General features: G+C 47.0%; 1 protein-coding gene across 1 annotated transcript; it reads right to left on the bottom strand.

The window, feature by feature from the left end:
* Nucleotides 3,932–16,304, bottom strand: LIN28A (lin-28 homolog A). Its single transcript, NM_001123133.1, has 4 exons — nt 16,274–16,304; nt 15,625–15,809; nt 5,153–5,337; nt 3,932–4,148 (listed from the first exon to the last, which is right to left on the bottom strand). Exons 1-4 carry the CDS (start codon nt 16,302–16,304, stop codon nt 3,932–3,934), a joined length of 618 nt encoding a protein of 205 aa, NP_001116605.1.

The raw sequence follows: 16,508 nt of genomic DNA, 5'->3' as shown, positions 1-16,508 counted from the left end.
TTCCTCAGAATTATAGGAGAGTCCTGTGTGGCTCAGCAGTAAGCATCCTGACTAGAATCCAAGAAGAGTTTGGTTTGATCCCTGGCCTCACTCAGTGGGTTAGAGATTTGGTGTTGCAGCAGTCCGATGCATAGGCCGGAGATGCGGCTTGGATCTGATATTGCTGTAGCTGTGGTGTAGGCTGGCAGCTGCAGCTCCGATTAGACCCCTAGCCTGTGAACTTCCATATGCCCTGGTGCAGCCCTAAAAAGAAAAAAAAAAAAAAAAATATATATATATATATATATATATGGGAAAAAAAATATATATATATATGGGAAAAAATATATATATATTAGGGGGAAAAAAACAAACTTTACCTAAGAACCTTCTTGTAGTTTTACTTGGGATTAGTTTTATCAAGGAAACAAGGCAAGGACGATATTGCAGTGGCAACCCCCAGCTCACTACCTGTGTCTCCTATTTTTTCTGATGAGTTGCTTTCAACAGAGTGAAATGATTAAAGTACTCTAAAATGAGTAACTCACCCATGAATGTCTATTAAGCTTTTCCACCCATCCTGCTTTGCATCCAGGTTAGTTTCTGCCTAGCCAATTACTTCAATTTTGCAGGAAAACCATTTACTTAAACAAAATAGGTGCTACTTTTAACATCTGTGGTCAGCTTTGACTTTTGGTAATAAGTCCCTAGTGTGATGTATGAAAATTCTGTTAATGTTTTCTTGCACTTTGTAATAGTTGGTTTGTCTCCAAGTCTTTTTTAGACCCTCCTTCACTTAAAGGGAGCTAGGTATTTAAAAATACAATGTTCATTAGGCTAAAACCAAAATGTGAATGTGTGTTTATAGCTAGTCAGTGTATCTCCTCTGGCCTCAATTTCCCCAGATCCACATATTTCCCTCCTCGAGTTGCTGCAGGGGGTTAATTAATTAAGATTTGTAAAGGGCTTTGAGGAGCAAGGGACAAAGTATTATTAGAGTCTCATGCCCCAAGCCATGGCCCCATCCTTTCATCCCAGCCAGTGGCACAGGCAAACCCATTCTTATGCATGCCAAGCCCTTAATCCCCTCTTGAATGTGGCAGCTTCCAAGGAAAGGACAAGAGGCCTTAACTAGAAACAAAAATCCATGGTAATAAGGTGCTAAAAAGACTGAACTTTCAAGATTCACTCCTAACAAAATGGCTGAACAGCAAACTTAATGGTTGTTCTTGTGACTTCTGAGTCCCAATCCAAGAAGGTGGAAATAATGCACAAAGCACCCTCAATATCGACCAAGATGACAGTTTCAGTACCAATAAGTCTTTATTCGTTGAACTTTCCCAGGGAAAAGAAGGGGAAGGGGTAAGGGTCAGCATGTGTGTTACAAAATGATGGTAAAATAGGAAAGGAAGTACCTGGCACAGCAAAGTCAACCATCAAATAAACACTCCCCAGATGGGGTCACCAAAGCCCAAGAGGGCTCAGTCTCCTGCAGTTCAGGAATGAAGGGAAGGGATGAGGCAAAGAACAGACAGGTACATGTTTTCCTTCCCTCCCTCCCGCCCCATAAATTCAAGATTTCACACAAAGCTTTGGTTTCTAGCAGTAAACATGGAGTTACATTCGTCCGTCTCCTATTAAACAATCTTGTGGCCACTTTGACATAAGTTTCTTGCACCTGCATAAAAGTTCCTGAGTGACTTGGATATACATTCATCTTTCCTTTCTTGGTCTCCCAACCCCACTTTCTACATGGAAGGCCCCCATATTGTTTTTCTCTACCCTAGGATTAGAGATTGAAATAGGTTTTAATCTATCCAAAAGTAGCAGTCTGTTTGGCATGAACCACATCAAGGAATGGTCTTGACTCAGGAGACTGGGAACAAGGGATGGAGAGGTCTTAGCTTCTTAGGATTTTTGCACAAATCATTTAAGAATTGCAGACACCCCACAAATTAATGGATAGGTATACAGGCTATTGGGGGGGAGATCTAGTTTTGAGGACAGAAGTTCTTGTTTAAAATAGGAAATAGGGGAAGGGGAACAAAAGAAAGTGTGGTTCAAGACCCCCCATTTCAAAAAGAGAGGCCCCCAAGCTTATGTTTCAGATCTTTTTGCCTGGTGCAGAACCTTTTGTCAAAGATGCTTTGGCTACTTTTCTCAATATAAAAAGAAGTTTGTAAACAATAAAACCCCAAAAGAACATGGAGAAGACCAACATATTATATTTACACAAACTAGGCCACCTAGCAATCACCAAATCAGCTACTTGTGAAGTCCTACAAAGCCCAGACAAATACAATAACTAAAGGGGGGCAGCAGTTGGGGGAGACAAGAACCCAGGCTAAGACACACATCACCCAATGCGTTCTATTGCATTTGCCCCGTTACAACACAGTGAGGTAGGTTTGCAGTGATCTCACAGCATGTAAACGAAACCCCCTTTTCTCCTTTAGCTACTATGACATTCATCACTGCTGCAGCAGGGCAGGACACTGGCTCTGGGAACCACAAAGAAACCATCGCTGATGGTCCCTCTGGAAGCCAAGGAGGAAAAGCCCAGAATTGTTCAAGGTTTAAGGATTTTGTCCTTGGTTCATATATCCATCCCTGGGCAGCTCAAGATGGGTACAGAGGCATCATTCTTAAAACCTATCCTTACCAACTCGCCTTTTTTGCAAACACATACACCCTGTTGAGTGTGGTAGGCCTAGCCCAATCCAGTGAAGGATGGATCTGGTAGTTAAAACAAGTCCTGTGCCACAGGGTTAGAGGTCTGGAACAGGAATCCCTTATCACATAAGATGACCTTCACCTAATCTTGGCTTCCCCCCTCTGCACCTTCTGCCTGGCCCAGCCTCTCCCAGCTGTTGTGCACCACCTTTCCTTGTTCAGACCAATTTCTAATCTTTCAGTAGAAGGAAACCAAGTCATAGATAGGGCAACCCAGTTAAAACCTAGCCTCCCATGAATCATTGAAGATGGAGGGGTTTCGAGAGGACACTATGGCAGAAAAGCCAGCTCTAATTGGCAAAAATGAGGTAGTTCAGTAGGCTATACACTCCACATAGTTGTTCTCTCTGGTGAGACAGCAACAAAAAGTATTCCTGCTGTGTAGACCCGGAGCTGCTGCCGACTTATCCCTGAGATTGCTCACATTACCTGAGAACACAGTGCAGGAATGAGGGCCTTAGATTAAAATACACAAAAATACAAAACCAGAATATTTATATTACGAAAAAAAAAAAGTTAAAATGCACAAGATACGTCATTCGCACACAGCTAGTGCAGTTGGCATCCTGGAGAAAGTAGAACCCAAGGTACAGTCAGCCATGGGAGCAAATAAATAAAACTGTATTGGCCCGGAATAGGGTGGGAGTGAGCTTAGAAGCAGCAGGTCTGCAGCTGTTCCCTCAGCCATCCTTTTGCTTGTCATCACAACCCACTGCTTGGGACAGTTGTCAGCACCCTATCCCAAGAGGGGGTTATGAGGAGACAAGGAGTGGGAAACCCTGCCTTACCCCTGAGATATTCCTTCCCACAGAATGGAGTGGCTTGTGGGTTAGGTTCATCAATCTGGTCTCATGCTAAATCTGTTCACTCTGGCATGGGAAATATTATTCCCTATCCTTCTTTAAGTGTCAATTTCCCTATCCGGGCCACTTTCAAAAGCTGGAGATGCTGGGGGTGGAGACGTAGATAAAGCATGCAGGGAAGGTTACCCCTCAGAGCCCTCAGGTGCATTTGGATAGAGCCTGATTGGAGTTCCTTTGCTTCACCCCCTCCCCCCACCAAGAGGGAAGAAGGGGTGATGCTATGGACCCCGGCCTGAGATAGATGGCAGTGCCAGCTGCCCCCTACCCGCCCTGTCCCCACTTTCTCCACTCTGCCGATTGATGCCTGCTCCTCAAAACTTCCTGATCACAAAAGGATAGCCCCCGCCCACCACGGCTCAATTCTGAGCCTCTGGGAGCATGGCAGGGCTATGGATCTCTTCTTCTTCTTCCCGAAAGTAGGCTGGCTTTCCCTGTGAGCTGGGAGCTTGCTGGGCCTTCAGTGGACACGCAGCCACCATATGGTTGATGCTCTGGCAGAAGTGGCACTTCTTGGGCTGGGGTGGCAGTTTGCATTCCTTGGCATGATGGTCTAGACCTCCACAGTTGTAGCACCTGGCACCAAGCAAGATGGTATGGTTGAAAGAAAGGAGCGAGAAGAGACCAGAAGCCTTCCTCCAAGTGATGAAGGGCTCTGATTCAGGTTCTTACTATCCCCACTTCCCTTCCTAGAGACCAAGTCCCCCACTTACAAAAGGAAGAATGTGACTAGATAATGCTTTCCAAATCTAGAGTTGTCCCATCAGCTTGAAAATACCAAATAAGGAGTTCCGTCTTGGCTCAGTGGTTAACGAATCCGACTAGGAACCATAAGGTTGCGGGTTCAATCCCTGGCCTCTCTCAGTGGGTTAAGGATCTGGCATTGCCATGAGCTGTGGTGTAGGCTGTAGACGCGGCTCAGATCCCGTGTTGCTGTGGCTCTGGCGTAGGCTGGCAGCTACAGCTCCGATTCGACCCCTAGCCTGGGAAGCTCCATATGCCGCCAGAGCGGCCCTAGAAAAGGCAAAAAGACAAAAATAAATAAATAAATAAATAAAATAAAAATTATGGACCCAAATTGGGAACTACAATTTGGGGGATAGCTAAGACCATACCATACCCTTAAAAACAGCATGTGTTCATTCATTAAAAAACATAGAAGAAATTAATGGAGCCAGACTCTGTTTTCTGTTTGAGCATAGAACTAAGATGAAAGAAACCAGCCATTCTGAGATTTGGTAAAGTGACAGATAGAGATATACGGTCTTGTCCCCAGCTTCACACCCGTGGTCTCTTTTCCTTCTAAAATAACCATGTGAGGTTAGTATCACAATCCCCATTTTGCAATGGAGACTAGAGCTCACAGAACAAAATTGCTTGTCAAGTCCAAGAGCTAGGCCAGGAAGAATACTCTTCACGTGCTGCCCTCTCTACACCTCCGACATCCAGATGTTGCCAGGGGCCACAGGCTTCGTTTTATCTCTGGCAATTTGGTCCAAGAAAGGGGCAAGACTGGGAAAGTTCCTCTCACCCTCAGCATGTCCCCCCCCAACCCACACAAGCTGCCTTCCAGTCCATACCTGTCTCCCTTGGATCTGCGTTTCTGCATATTCTTCCCCTTGGGCCGTCTCTCGCTCCCAATGCAGAACACCCCACCAGGGCCAGTGACTCGGATAGATTCCAAGCCCTTAGCAGACTTCTTAAAGGTGAACTCCACAGCCTCACCCTCCTTCAGGCTCCGGAAGCCCTCCATGTGCAGCTTACTCTGGGGGAGGAAAACATGATTGGTTTTAACATGAGTTTCCATTATTACACCCCAAACAAACAAAAATTGTATATATGTGTTCCTGTAAGGATGGAAGAACAAATGTGTAATACTTCCATTTTTATCAGTTAAGAAACTGTGACTCAAAGCGTCACAACAGGGAGCCCCCACCATGGTCTGGTGGGTTTATCCAGCTTGTCTCTGTGGCATTGCGAGTTCAACCCCCAGCCTGGGGAAGAGGATTAAGGATCTGATATTTCCGCAGCTGTGGCATAGGTTGCAGCTGCAGCTTGGATTCTGTATCTGGCCTGGGAACTTCCAGGGTGCCACTCTGGGTGCCACGTAAGAAAGGGAAAAAAAGGGCCCCACAATTAGGAATAAGAAATCTACATACATCACATTAAGAACAAACATTATATAAGCAGATGCCATAGCATTTTTTGCAGCTATTCCCATTTAAAGTTCTAAGTAGAATAGAAGGTTAAATTCTTAAACATAGCATTTATAAGAAATCGACCAATGTAAATTGGCTGCAAAATTGTAAAATATAAAGTAACAGTCCTACACACATTTTTTTTTTTTTTTTTGGGTCAGTCATGAAAGACAAACCCCAAGGAAGTAAAGAAACTGAACAATTGAATGCAACATATGATTCTGGATTGGGTCCTAGAACAGGAAAAATTAGGACAACTGACAAAATTTGCATAGGGAATGTAGATACATGTGTCAATGTTAAATTCCCCAATTTTGATCATTGTACAGAGATTAGATAAGAGAATGGCTGTGTTAGAAAATATGTGTTGTAATATTTAGAGATAAAAGTGCTTGATATCTATCTGTATAAAGAAAAAAATAATAAAGCAAAGGGACAAAAGGATAAGACCTGATGAATCTGAATAAAGTTTATTATGGGAGTTTTTAGTACTGTTTTTGCAGCCTTTTCCCAAGTTTGAAATTATATCATGAAAGTTTAAGGAAAAAGTTTATAACACAAGCAGACAGGATCAGTGAATTAGAAGGGAAAGTCTACTGGAAGATCCAAGAAAAGTGGAGAAATCAACAGATGAGGAAAGTAGTTCCATAAATATGTAAAACCAGTTATACATTCGAAAATGAAGACAGAATTTTACATCTTGTATGTATGCAAAATACATTTGGAAATGCATTTCCTCTAAATGTTACTAAATGGATAAAACTACAAAAAAGCTACCTTAGATCAAGTACAGAACAGAATTAAGTAGGTAATTTGTAAGCCTCAGCATGACCCCTGTGTTCAGAATGTCATGGTTCAAAAAAATGAGAGAAAACATAAATATCATGAAACCAGGAGTTCCCGTTGTGGCGCAGTGGTTAACGAATCCGACTAGGAACCATGAGGTTGCGGGTTCGGTTCCTGCCCTTGCTCAGTGGGTTAACGATCCGGCGTTGCCCTGAGCTGTTGTGTAGGTCGCAGACACGGCTCAGATCCCGCGTTGCTGTGGCTCTGGCTTAGGCCGGTGGCTACAGCTCCGCCGATTCAACCCCTAGCCTGGGAACCTCCATATGCCGCGGGAGCAGCCCAAGAAATAGCAACAACAACAACAACAAAAAAAGACAAAAAAAAAAAAAATCATGAAACCATTAAAAAGTATGTAAAGTCTGTGTTGTGTCACTGCTGCATTTTGTCACCTCAATAATGCCTCTCACATTTTGGATGAATTAATGAACAAGGAGGTAGATTTTAATTTAATTAACTTGGGCAAATGGCCAAATTGTTAAAGGAAAGAAGCTACCAAATATGTGTGGAACAATCTCACTAAAACCAAAATTTAAAAAAAAAAAAGTTATTCACACAACTAGTTAAGTGGCAAAACCAGGGTCAGAGGAACCCAGGGTTCCTGATTTGAAATTCACAGCCCATTTCACCTTGCCACTTACTGGATCAACAACACATTAGTGGAGTACTAACCCCTCTCAGATGCTGCCCAGCATCGACTTCATTATAGATACCTTCCAAAACACGAAAGAGCATGTCAAATATGTCAACAAGGTGTCATCATCATAGCAAATGGGGTTCAGAAGCAAAAGGGATCACTGTGTACCTAGTCCTGGCTGGAGGCATTTTATGTTGCTGGTGGTGGGGTTGGCGGGGGGTGTGGATATTTCAAGCTGGGACTTGGGCGAAACATGCTCTTTAGCCAGCTGGGATTCCCAATTCCCCAATCACTTACATTTTAATTTTAGATGGGATTACTTAAGACCAAACTCCCATTGGGGTAATTGGTTGAGTGCCAGTTCAGGTGCCAGACACAGCCTGGTTCAGGAAATGCTGGTTCTACCAATTTCTGACATGTCTGACCTTGGTCAGTCACTCACCTCTAAGCCTCAGAGACCCTTTGGAAAATGGGAGAACAGTATCTATCTACCTAAGGTTTTAATGGACAGTTATGCAGGCAGGGAAACATCATGAATACAGGCTCGATAAATATCAATGAAGCCTAGAGTTAAGGATCTGGCATTGTCACTGCTATGACTCAGGTCACTGCTATGGCATGGGCTGGATCTGCATGGTGAGGGTGCAGCGGATGCATACATGCATAAGTACATACATAAATGAAATACCAGTGAAATACTCCAAAAGATTGGGGAGTCTTTCCTTTCTTATTTTTCCCATAGGAAGAAGCAGACATGTGATGACTCCCTCTTCCAATCAGATATGGGGGAGAGGGTAGAGCATTAAAGCAGAAAATAAAAACAATGCAGAAAGGCAAAAGGCTGTTTCTTCATCCCTGTTGCCTAACAACCACCCTGAATTTGATGTTAAATCTGACTTGTCTCTTATTAAAGCTGGGACAAGACAGGAAGTCAGGAGGTGCCAGAGAAGCCAGACCAAGAGCATTTTTTTTTTCTCCCTTTCCTTTTTGGCTGCACTTATGGTATGTGGAAGTTCTGGGGCCAGGGATCAAACCCATACCACAGCAGTGACAACATTGGATCCTTAACCCACTGAGCCACAAGGGAACTCCCCAAGAACATCCCCCCCTTTTTTTTTGCATTTTAGGACCCAGAGGCATATGGAGGTTCCCAGGCTAGTGGTTTAATTGAAGCTACAGCTGCCAGCCTACACCACAGCCACAGCAATTCCAGATCCTCAACCCACTGAGCAAAGCCAGGGATCGAACCCACAACATCATGGTTCCTAGTTGGATTCATTTCCACTGTGCCACGACTGGAACTCCCCCCAAGAGCATTCTTTTTTTTTTTTTTTTTGCCTTTTTGCTATTTCTTGAGCCACTCCCGTGGCATATGGAGGTTTCAAGGCTAGGGGTCCAATCAGAGCTGTAGCCACCGGCCGATGCCAGAGCCACAGCAATGCAGGATCTGAGCCGCGTCTGCAACCTACACCACAGCTCGTGGATCGTCAACCCACTGAGCAAGGGCAGGGACCAAACCCGCAACCTCATGGTTCCTAGTCGGATTCGTTAACCACTGCGCCACGACGGGAACTTCCCCCCAAGAGCATTCTTGACCCAGGCAAACAGGCTTCTCCCTTTTGCCTAGGGGGCTCTTAGGCTGGAACACTCCCACCCTTGCTTTCTGTGCTGACCCACAAAATGGAATAAATACTAATTTTATGGTGGTGCCTGTGAGGTTTTATGCATGGAAAGTAGTTAACACATAGCCTGCCACACATATATCCTAAGTGGCAATTATCATCAACCTCTTCAGACTGGATGAGGGCAGGATAACAGTGAGAAAGAAGTGTCAAGAGACAGAATTTGAACCTTTTTTTTTTTTAAATCACTACCAGTGGAAACTCAGAAAAAGATCCCCTCTCTGAGCTCCATTTTTACTGAGGACAACACTCTCCTCCATCCATACCTCTTAGGCTGACTCTGAGAACAAGAAGATGGGGACATGAAATTGACCAGTCCTCTCAGCTCACCCACTCCATCATTGGAGGCTTTGAGATCTGCTTAAGACTTTGAAAGAGTGAAGGGAAAAAAAAAAAAAAAAAAAAAACCCTCACCATAACCAGTCAAGATTTAGACTGGTGGTCTCCAGGGGTGGCTCCTGGGCCCTACCCCGCCCCTTTCTAAAACACATAGTTTGAATTCCTCTCTTATCAGATAGGTAATCAGCGTGCAGCCCCACTAAGCCTGCCTCCCAGGGCCTGCATCAGAAAGGAGCCTGAAATTCTTGCTGCCACCCCCACCCTACCCCCAACCACACACAAAGCAAGGCCCAAGCCCCGCCCCCTCCCCATCCCCTCCAAAAAAGAAAAGACAGGGGGAGGGGCAAGGCTTGCACTCCCCCAATAGAGCCCAGCCCGAGGAAACAAAGAGTTGACACTGGTTGGTTCTGGTGGTCAGATTCCTGGAGTTCCAGAGGCTGCAGATCCCCCCCCACTCCCCCCCAACATTCACATTCATCAGTTCCTTCCTTCCTCTCCAAGTAGGGGTTATGGTCACGGTGAGAGAAATGGATACAGAGACACCTTTCTTCCTCAGTCAAGCTTGCTGGTCTGCCAAAGTCACCGCCAGCAGCCATATTTCCTTCTCATCTGCCCTCCCACCCTTCTAGGGAGGGAGCCAAACAGGATCCACCACTCACTTGGGTGGCTTCAGTCAAAACTTTTACTCAGGGACCTGAATTAGGGTTATTTATTCAGAAAAATTCTATTAAAGGTGGGAGGGAGGCAGGGCTCCAATCTTCCTTTCCCGATCTGTTCAAATTCCTAATTTGTGAGCAGTCTATGGAGGGGAGTGGAGAGGGGGGAATGGCATTTAATCAGGCAGAAAACAGTATAGAAGGCCTTTCTTTCTTTCTGGATGGCAGGGAAGGACTTGGGCCATGTATAGTACTTAGGGCTTCAGCTCCCCTAAAGCCCCACTCTCCCCTTCCTCCACATTAAGCACCACATCCCAGCCTCAACTTATGCCTTTATAAGCTACAGACAGACATGATCTTAGGAGCCACTCAGGGAAGCTGTGTTTCTCTCAACTCGCTCTATTTAATTTGGAGAAATAAGCCCTGGGTCTATAATCATCTGTAAAAGCAAGGGCTCAGACTTGGTCAGAGGTTGGGTTTCTGGCTTTTCTACAATACCCAAGGCCATTCCAGCTCAAGATCACCTACTACATGTCTATACCCTAAATTCTAGGGGCCTACCAGTGCGCGAACATTTGTAAAATAAACTAAGTTCTCTACTCTCCAGAATTACTAATAGTCATTGATGTTTATTATAGGCTAAGTGGTAGTTTAAGCACTTTGCATGTTGTAACACATGTGACCCTCACACCAAACCTGTGAGGTAGACTTTATCACGACCCCTGTGTTATAGTTGAGTTCATGGAGGCGGAGGGCTTTATAAGCACCTTGCCCACATTTACAGTGTGAACGCTGAGCTGATTGCAAGTAGCCCAACTCTATATCCAGTTCCATACAATATAATGTGAGATGCATAGACATTTAAAAAAATTTTTAATAACCACATTTAAAAAGTAAAAAGCAGCAAATGAAGGTAATTTTAATGACTTGGTCCCAAGGTGTCCTTAGTTTGACCCAAGCAAGCCTCATTCCTGCAGGTTGGGTTTGGTAGGAGCCAGGAAACCAACTGGTTCTCCCAGAAGCTATTTTGATGGTGTGTGTGTCAGAGAGGGTGGGGAAAGAGATCTGTCCAGAACCAAAGGCTTCCAGCCAACAACCCTCCATATCACCTCTGCTCAGACACAGGCAGAAATATCAGCTCCTACCTGGAGTTCTCCACCAGATGGCGCTGCTTATCAGCCTGTCCGCACAAAGGCAGAATGAGAGGGAGAATGGAGCTGCTGAAGAGAGGAAGGAGCTGCCTGGTTCTCAATTGGGAGCAAGAGTGTTCACCTAGATTGATCCGCCCAGCTCCTTAGGGCGGGCGTCTTTTCCTCCGTCCTTAGGAAGATGGCGTTGTCAGGGCTGAACTCAGGACCCAACCCAGAGTGGGTCCCTATAAAGACCGGGGTATTCCCTCCTCACCGCCCCCACCCACCTACTCAAGGAATGAAGAAAGTCTTCTGGAGTTTTAAACCAGAAACCCAGCTGTTCTGCTCTATTGACAAAAGCCATTTACTCTCCTTTCCAGTCTGAATTAAACAACTCCAAGCTGAGTCTGTACTAATTATGTACTATTCTTAAAAGTTTTCTCCTCCTCCTCCTCCCCCACCTCCTTTGACCTCCAAGATTTAACACTGATAGTAATTGCAGAAGGGAGGGGAGATTTGCCTAAGGCTGTTTCCAAACGGAAAGAAAAAAAAAAAAAAAAAAAAAAAGGCGACAGGGAATTCCAATAGGCTGAGGACTACGATACATTGATTAGGAATGTTCCAGAAAAAAACTTGGTGACACTGCCTTTATTTGGGACACTCTCTAGAAAGCATGTCTCTTCAGAAAAAGAAGGACCTAATGTCCCTTAATGCTCAAACTAACCCAGGTGCTTCTCTATCAACTTCCTAAGAAAATTCACTCATTAAAAAACAAATACACTTTCCTATTAAGATGGAAATGAAGTAACTAATGAATGACCACCAAACCCGTGGCTTCAATATCCTTTCTGGGCCTCAACTGTGACCCACAGATACTCCTCTACAAACTTGTCCAGAGTTTCCACTGGGTGCCAGGCCCTATGCAGGCGCTAGTCCAGAAAGACAGCAACTATCAGTTAACATTCCCTCCCTATCGCCAGTCTTTTTGTCTGAAGGAAGACCTCTGCTGACTCCTCTGGGGCCCCTTAGTTTCTATGAATTTCTTCAGCCCAAGTACATACTAGAAAACTGACAAGACTGCTCGTCCCTCTCTTCAAAGAGCGTATAGGTTAATTAGGAGGGGATAAGATAAGTACATCAATAACTAAACCTAAGGCTGGTAATCAGAGGCATGGTAAGGTTATAAACCCGGTGGGAAAGATCCCTTTACACTCTCCCCACCCCCAAACCCATGAGTCCTAATCTAGACGTGGCCTGAGGTTGTTCTCACCACCCCCACTCCTCCTTTTCAGAAAAAGCAGACCACGTGGCTTCAGCAGTCTCTCAGTAAGAGAAATTTTTTCTAACCCAAACTTGATCCCCCTGTCAATCTGGGCTCTTCTTTTACCTCCAAGCCTTCGAAATACAACATTTTAGCCAGAAAGCCCTTTTTAAAAAATTTGGGTTCCAAGAAGCTGTGGGAGAAAGCAGGGAACCTTTTCCTAGTTTTCAAATTTCTACAAATCTTGGGGCTTTGGGAGTTGAACCACAGGAAATGTGAGCTAACTCAAAACTTGTAAAATGGCCTCGGAGAACTGAGAATTCTTGGGGAATCTCAGGAAACCAGTTAGCTCGTTCTTGCTCCAGCTTTCAATGTTTCAATGTATAACTGTTTTGCAACTGGGGGGGGGGGCAGTGATGCTGCCTCCCAAGGGGCATTTGGCAATGTCTGGACGCACTTTTGGTTGTCACAACTGAGAATGCCCAGAACGAGACATGATCCTGCTCAAAATATGTCAATAGTGAGAACCATGGCCTTAAAAGGGCTGGCCACCTGCCATTATTATGATTCTTAAAAACCCCCAAATTCAGGGACAGGATGAGAGTTTTAGCCCAAGACCTGTAGCTGAGTAAAAGGATTGTTATAGAAGTCTCTTCACTTTATGGGTTTTATTTACTAATTTTTTTTAAATTTTTTTTTTTTAAAGGCTAAGGGTAGGTTTTCTTTCCTACTTATTCTTCCCTGGGGGGCACTGAGTGTTTGACAGGGAGTATAAGTAGAGTAGGAAACAGTGTGTTGGGAACCAAATACGCCCAAACTTGGAGGGTAAAAGAAAAAGTTTCATTGTTTCCCCACCCCAGCCCCTTCCTCTTTCCTTACTAAAGGGGCTCCCTAATCCCCTTCCCTGGCAGATGTTAATTTAGGACAATTATCCTCCTCACCACCCACACCGCAATTCCAAGGTGTCCACCACCAGCAGCCAAAAGGGAGGTTTTATTAAAGGTATGTCTTACTTGCTCCACTTTGGGGACAATCTCCTCCCCCAGGAGGGTTTCTAAGGATCTCTATCTACCTAATTCCTCTACATTAGATCCCCAGGGAGATAGTTCACATTTCTCAAGTGCAGGACTGGAATCACTTGTCTAACTGCTATGGTGGATCAGCTTAAGCTCCAGCAGCGCGATATTTAAAGACGAGCTACCAGGTAAGGCTCAGGGAATTTCCGCCATTGTTCTCTGTGACTGTTAATAGGGGATGTTGAGGGAGAAGAATTCTTGATTCCTTATCCCAGCTCAACTCCTCTTGATAACTTATTCAACTGTGGAATGTCCCGGATGTTCCAAGACCCCACAGTCCAGATTATCTCCCAGCTAACCCATCTGAAACAGCGTGGTGTAGGCGCCGCTCCCCAACTGAAGGTCCCCACCTTATGCCAGCCAATATTTCCCAACTGCTTTTGATCCTAAGGGTTAAGTGGGCTGAGGCACAGATCCATTTGCTCAGGAAAACCTTCCTTGGGTGCTGGATATCTTTCTTTGGTGAAAGAACCCCAGAGGAGTGCCATTCCCTCAGTCCTTCCCTATTTTGCAGCCTTGGGAAGAGAAGCAAGAAAATGTTGGATCTGACTCTTTTATTCCAAGTCTTCCAAAGTTGGGGAAGCTGTCCAGTCCTCTCTGGACCTGGAGAGATTTTAATCTCTTTGTGATCAGATAAATGGGAGAGTGGCGGAGCTGGCCACCCTGCTGAGGAGGGCCATTCAGAGCTGGTTCCTGTAATAAAGTGATTTAATAGATCTAAAGAGGCCAATTCCCTTCTTTCTCCCACAATTACTTCCTGTGGGTTATCATTCACATATGTAAATGAGACAGGGAGGGGGGCAAAGCCACCAGCCAGAATTAGATGTCAGATGGGGAGGGGGTAAAATGGGGGGGGTGGAGTGAATTAGCAAAGCAAGGGGGTAGTCAAGCATCCTGCTGCCAACCTTTCCGGCAGAAAGACGTTCTAATAGCCCAGTGACCCCCAGCGTTTTTAACTGGTGGGTCCCCATCTCCCAGCATCCTCTATCTCCCTTGTTCCCCCCACTCAGCGTTCTTGAGGGCCAGGCTCAGAGATTTCCCTGCAGCCACCAACCAGTCCACCCAGCATCTCCCTTCCCCACCCCTCCCCCTCCAGAATACCATCCCTCAGGCTCCAACCCTTAATCCCCACATCCTCCTTTCCCCTCCCCCACAGCTCCGAAAGCTAACCTCCCTGAAGTAACCCCTCCATGCCCGGCCTGGGTGTCAACCTATGGGCCTGGGATTAGCAATTTTCCTCCCAGGTCCAGTCTCAAATCTCCAAAGGTGGAGGGAACCCAAGCCACAACTTCCTTTGCACGGTTGTTATGTGAGGCTGGTGTCCCGGGACCACAGGAACGCTTCTAAGATATTCAGGAAGGGGTGGCCGGGGAGGAGGGAAACCTGAAGTCTCTGGCTCCTTGTTTGAGGCTGGGAATGTTAGGACAGCAATCAATGGCTGTCTGGGGCCATAAATGCCAAGCCGAAGAGAATAGTCCAGAGGCTAGCCTCCCTCCACCCCCTGGCCCGCGACACTGAATTTCACCCCCACTGTGCTGCCTTGCTTTAACTGAGAACTTGGGGTTGCAACCCAACTCCCTCCCAGCCTGGCCCGGGGAATCTAAGGCCTGGCTCCTTGGGTTTTCTTTCCCAATAGGAAATGGACAGCAAAAGCCCAGCTAGTGAACTGTGCACCTGAGACGTGGTGTCCTCTTGAGCAGCTTTCAGACCCCCAAATTGATCCTTCAGGATCTGCCAAACCCACCCTGGCATCAGGGCTTGAGTGTTGGGTGACTATCAGGGTGAGGAGACCCCGCTGACTTCTCAGCTTTACCCCGAAGGGACCCGGAGAGGTTTCCCTCCCTCTCTCCAGGTCGGCTCCGCTCCGACCGGGCATGTGCTTCCCTGGCCGGCCAGCTTGCCCTCCCCCCACTGGCAAGCACAATACAACCTTAGTTCTGCCACATGGGGTCACCTCCCTGCCCCCTGCCCAGGGGAAAGAGGTAACAGACACGTGGTAAGCCAGAGAGGCTGCCGGAAGGGGCTGGGGGTGCTGATAATCGATTGTGCCTCCAACTCCCGTCTGATTAGAGTCAGTCGGGGACTCAAAACTGGGGTGCCACGGCAAAGATGAGAACTCACAATGAGAGCCCTTGATCTCCTTCAATCCAAGAGCCGAGCTGACCGCCCACCCTTGGATACGCGCGCCAACATCCCCTTCCCGCGGCAAAGTTACTAGAATCGGTCTCACCTGGTGCACAAAGACGTCCACTGGGGGGTCGAGCGCGACCCCGGCGCGGGCGGTCATGGACAGGAAGCCGAACCCCATGCGCACGTTGAACCATTTACAGATGCCGGCACCGTGGAGCAGCTGCGGCTCCTCGGCTGCTCGGGCCGCGTCCTCCGGCGCCTCCTCCGGCGCCTTGGCGCAGCCACCTGGAGATTGGGAAGGCGCTCAGCTGGGGGGCCACGGAATTGGAGGACCCTATCAGAGACCCGGCAGAGAGACCCTAGCGTCCAGCCCGCCGGTAAACACCCAGGAAGCTGTGGCTACCAAGCGGCCGGAGAGAGAATCCCTGTCCCGGCTGCCTCCTGTGCTCCCCAACCTTACGCTGAAGCCAGTGGTGCCCCGAAAGTTTTGCTCGTCTTCCCACACACAGCACGTTACCCGGGGACAGTCGGCCGGACAGGCCCCTCCTCTTCTCTTCCCACCACCCCCGCCCCCGGAGCCTCAGCCTGCACGCCGCTGGGACACCAGGGTTCTTTGCTCCAGAGATGGCCCCCCCGAAGCAGGAACCCGCAGACTTGGGGTTCTTCGGGTGGTCTGGGGGACACTTCCCCACCTCCCTTTTATGTGGCTTTTGGGAGCTCCTGTAGCCTAAGTTGTCCCCAGGTCGAACCTGCAAACTGCTGGTTTGACACAGAGCCCATGGTAGTCGGCTGAGCCCGCGGCCCCGGGCCCCTGGTCGGGCGGCTGCTGGCCCCAGAGAAGTCCGGAGGCAAAGGGGTGGCTCGGAGAAGAGGCTGCTACATCTTCCCCAGCACAATAGCGGTGGGAGGGCCCACGGCTTTTCAAAGGCTCCCAAATTCTAAAAGACAATGACCCAACCCCCCGCGGGCAGCCCCCCTCCCCTC

The sequence above is a fragment of the Sus scrofa genome, chromosome 6, assembly GCF_000003025.6.
Source record: "Sus scrofa isolate TJ Tabasco breed Duroc chromosome 6, Sscrofa11.1, whole genome shotgun sequence".
NCBI lineage: Eukaryota > Metazoa > Chordata > Mammalia > Artiodactyla > Suidae > Sus > Sus scrofa.
The sequence above is the reverse complement of the archived record's forward strand: the minus strand, read 5'-3'. Positions and strand labels throughout refer to the sequence as shown.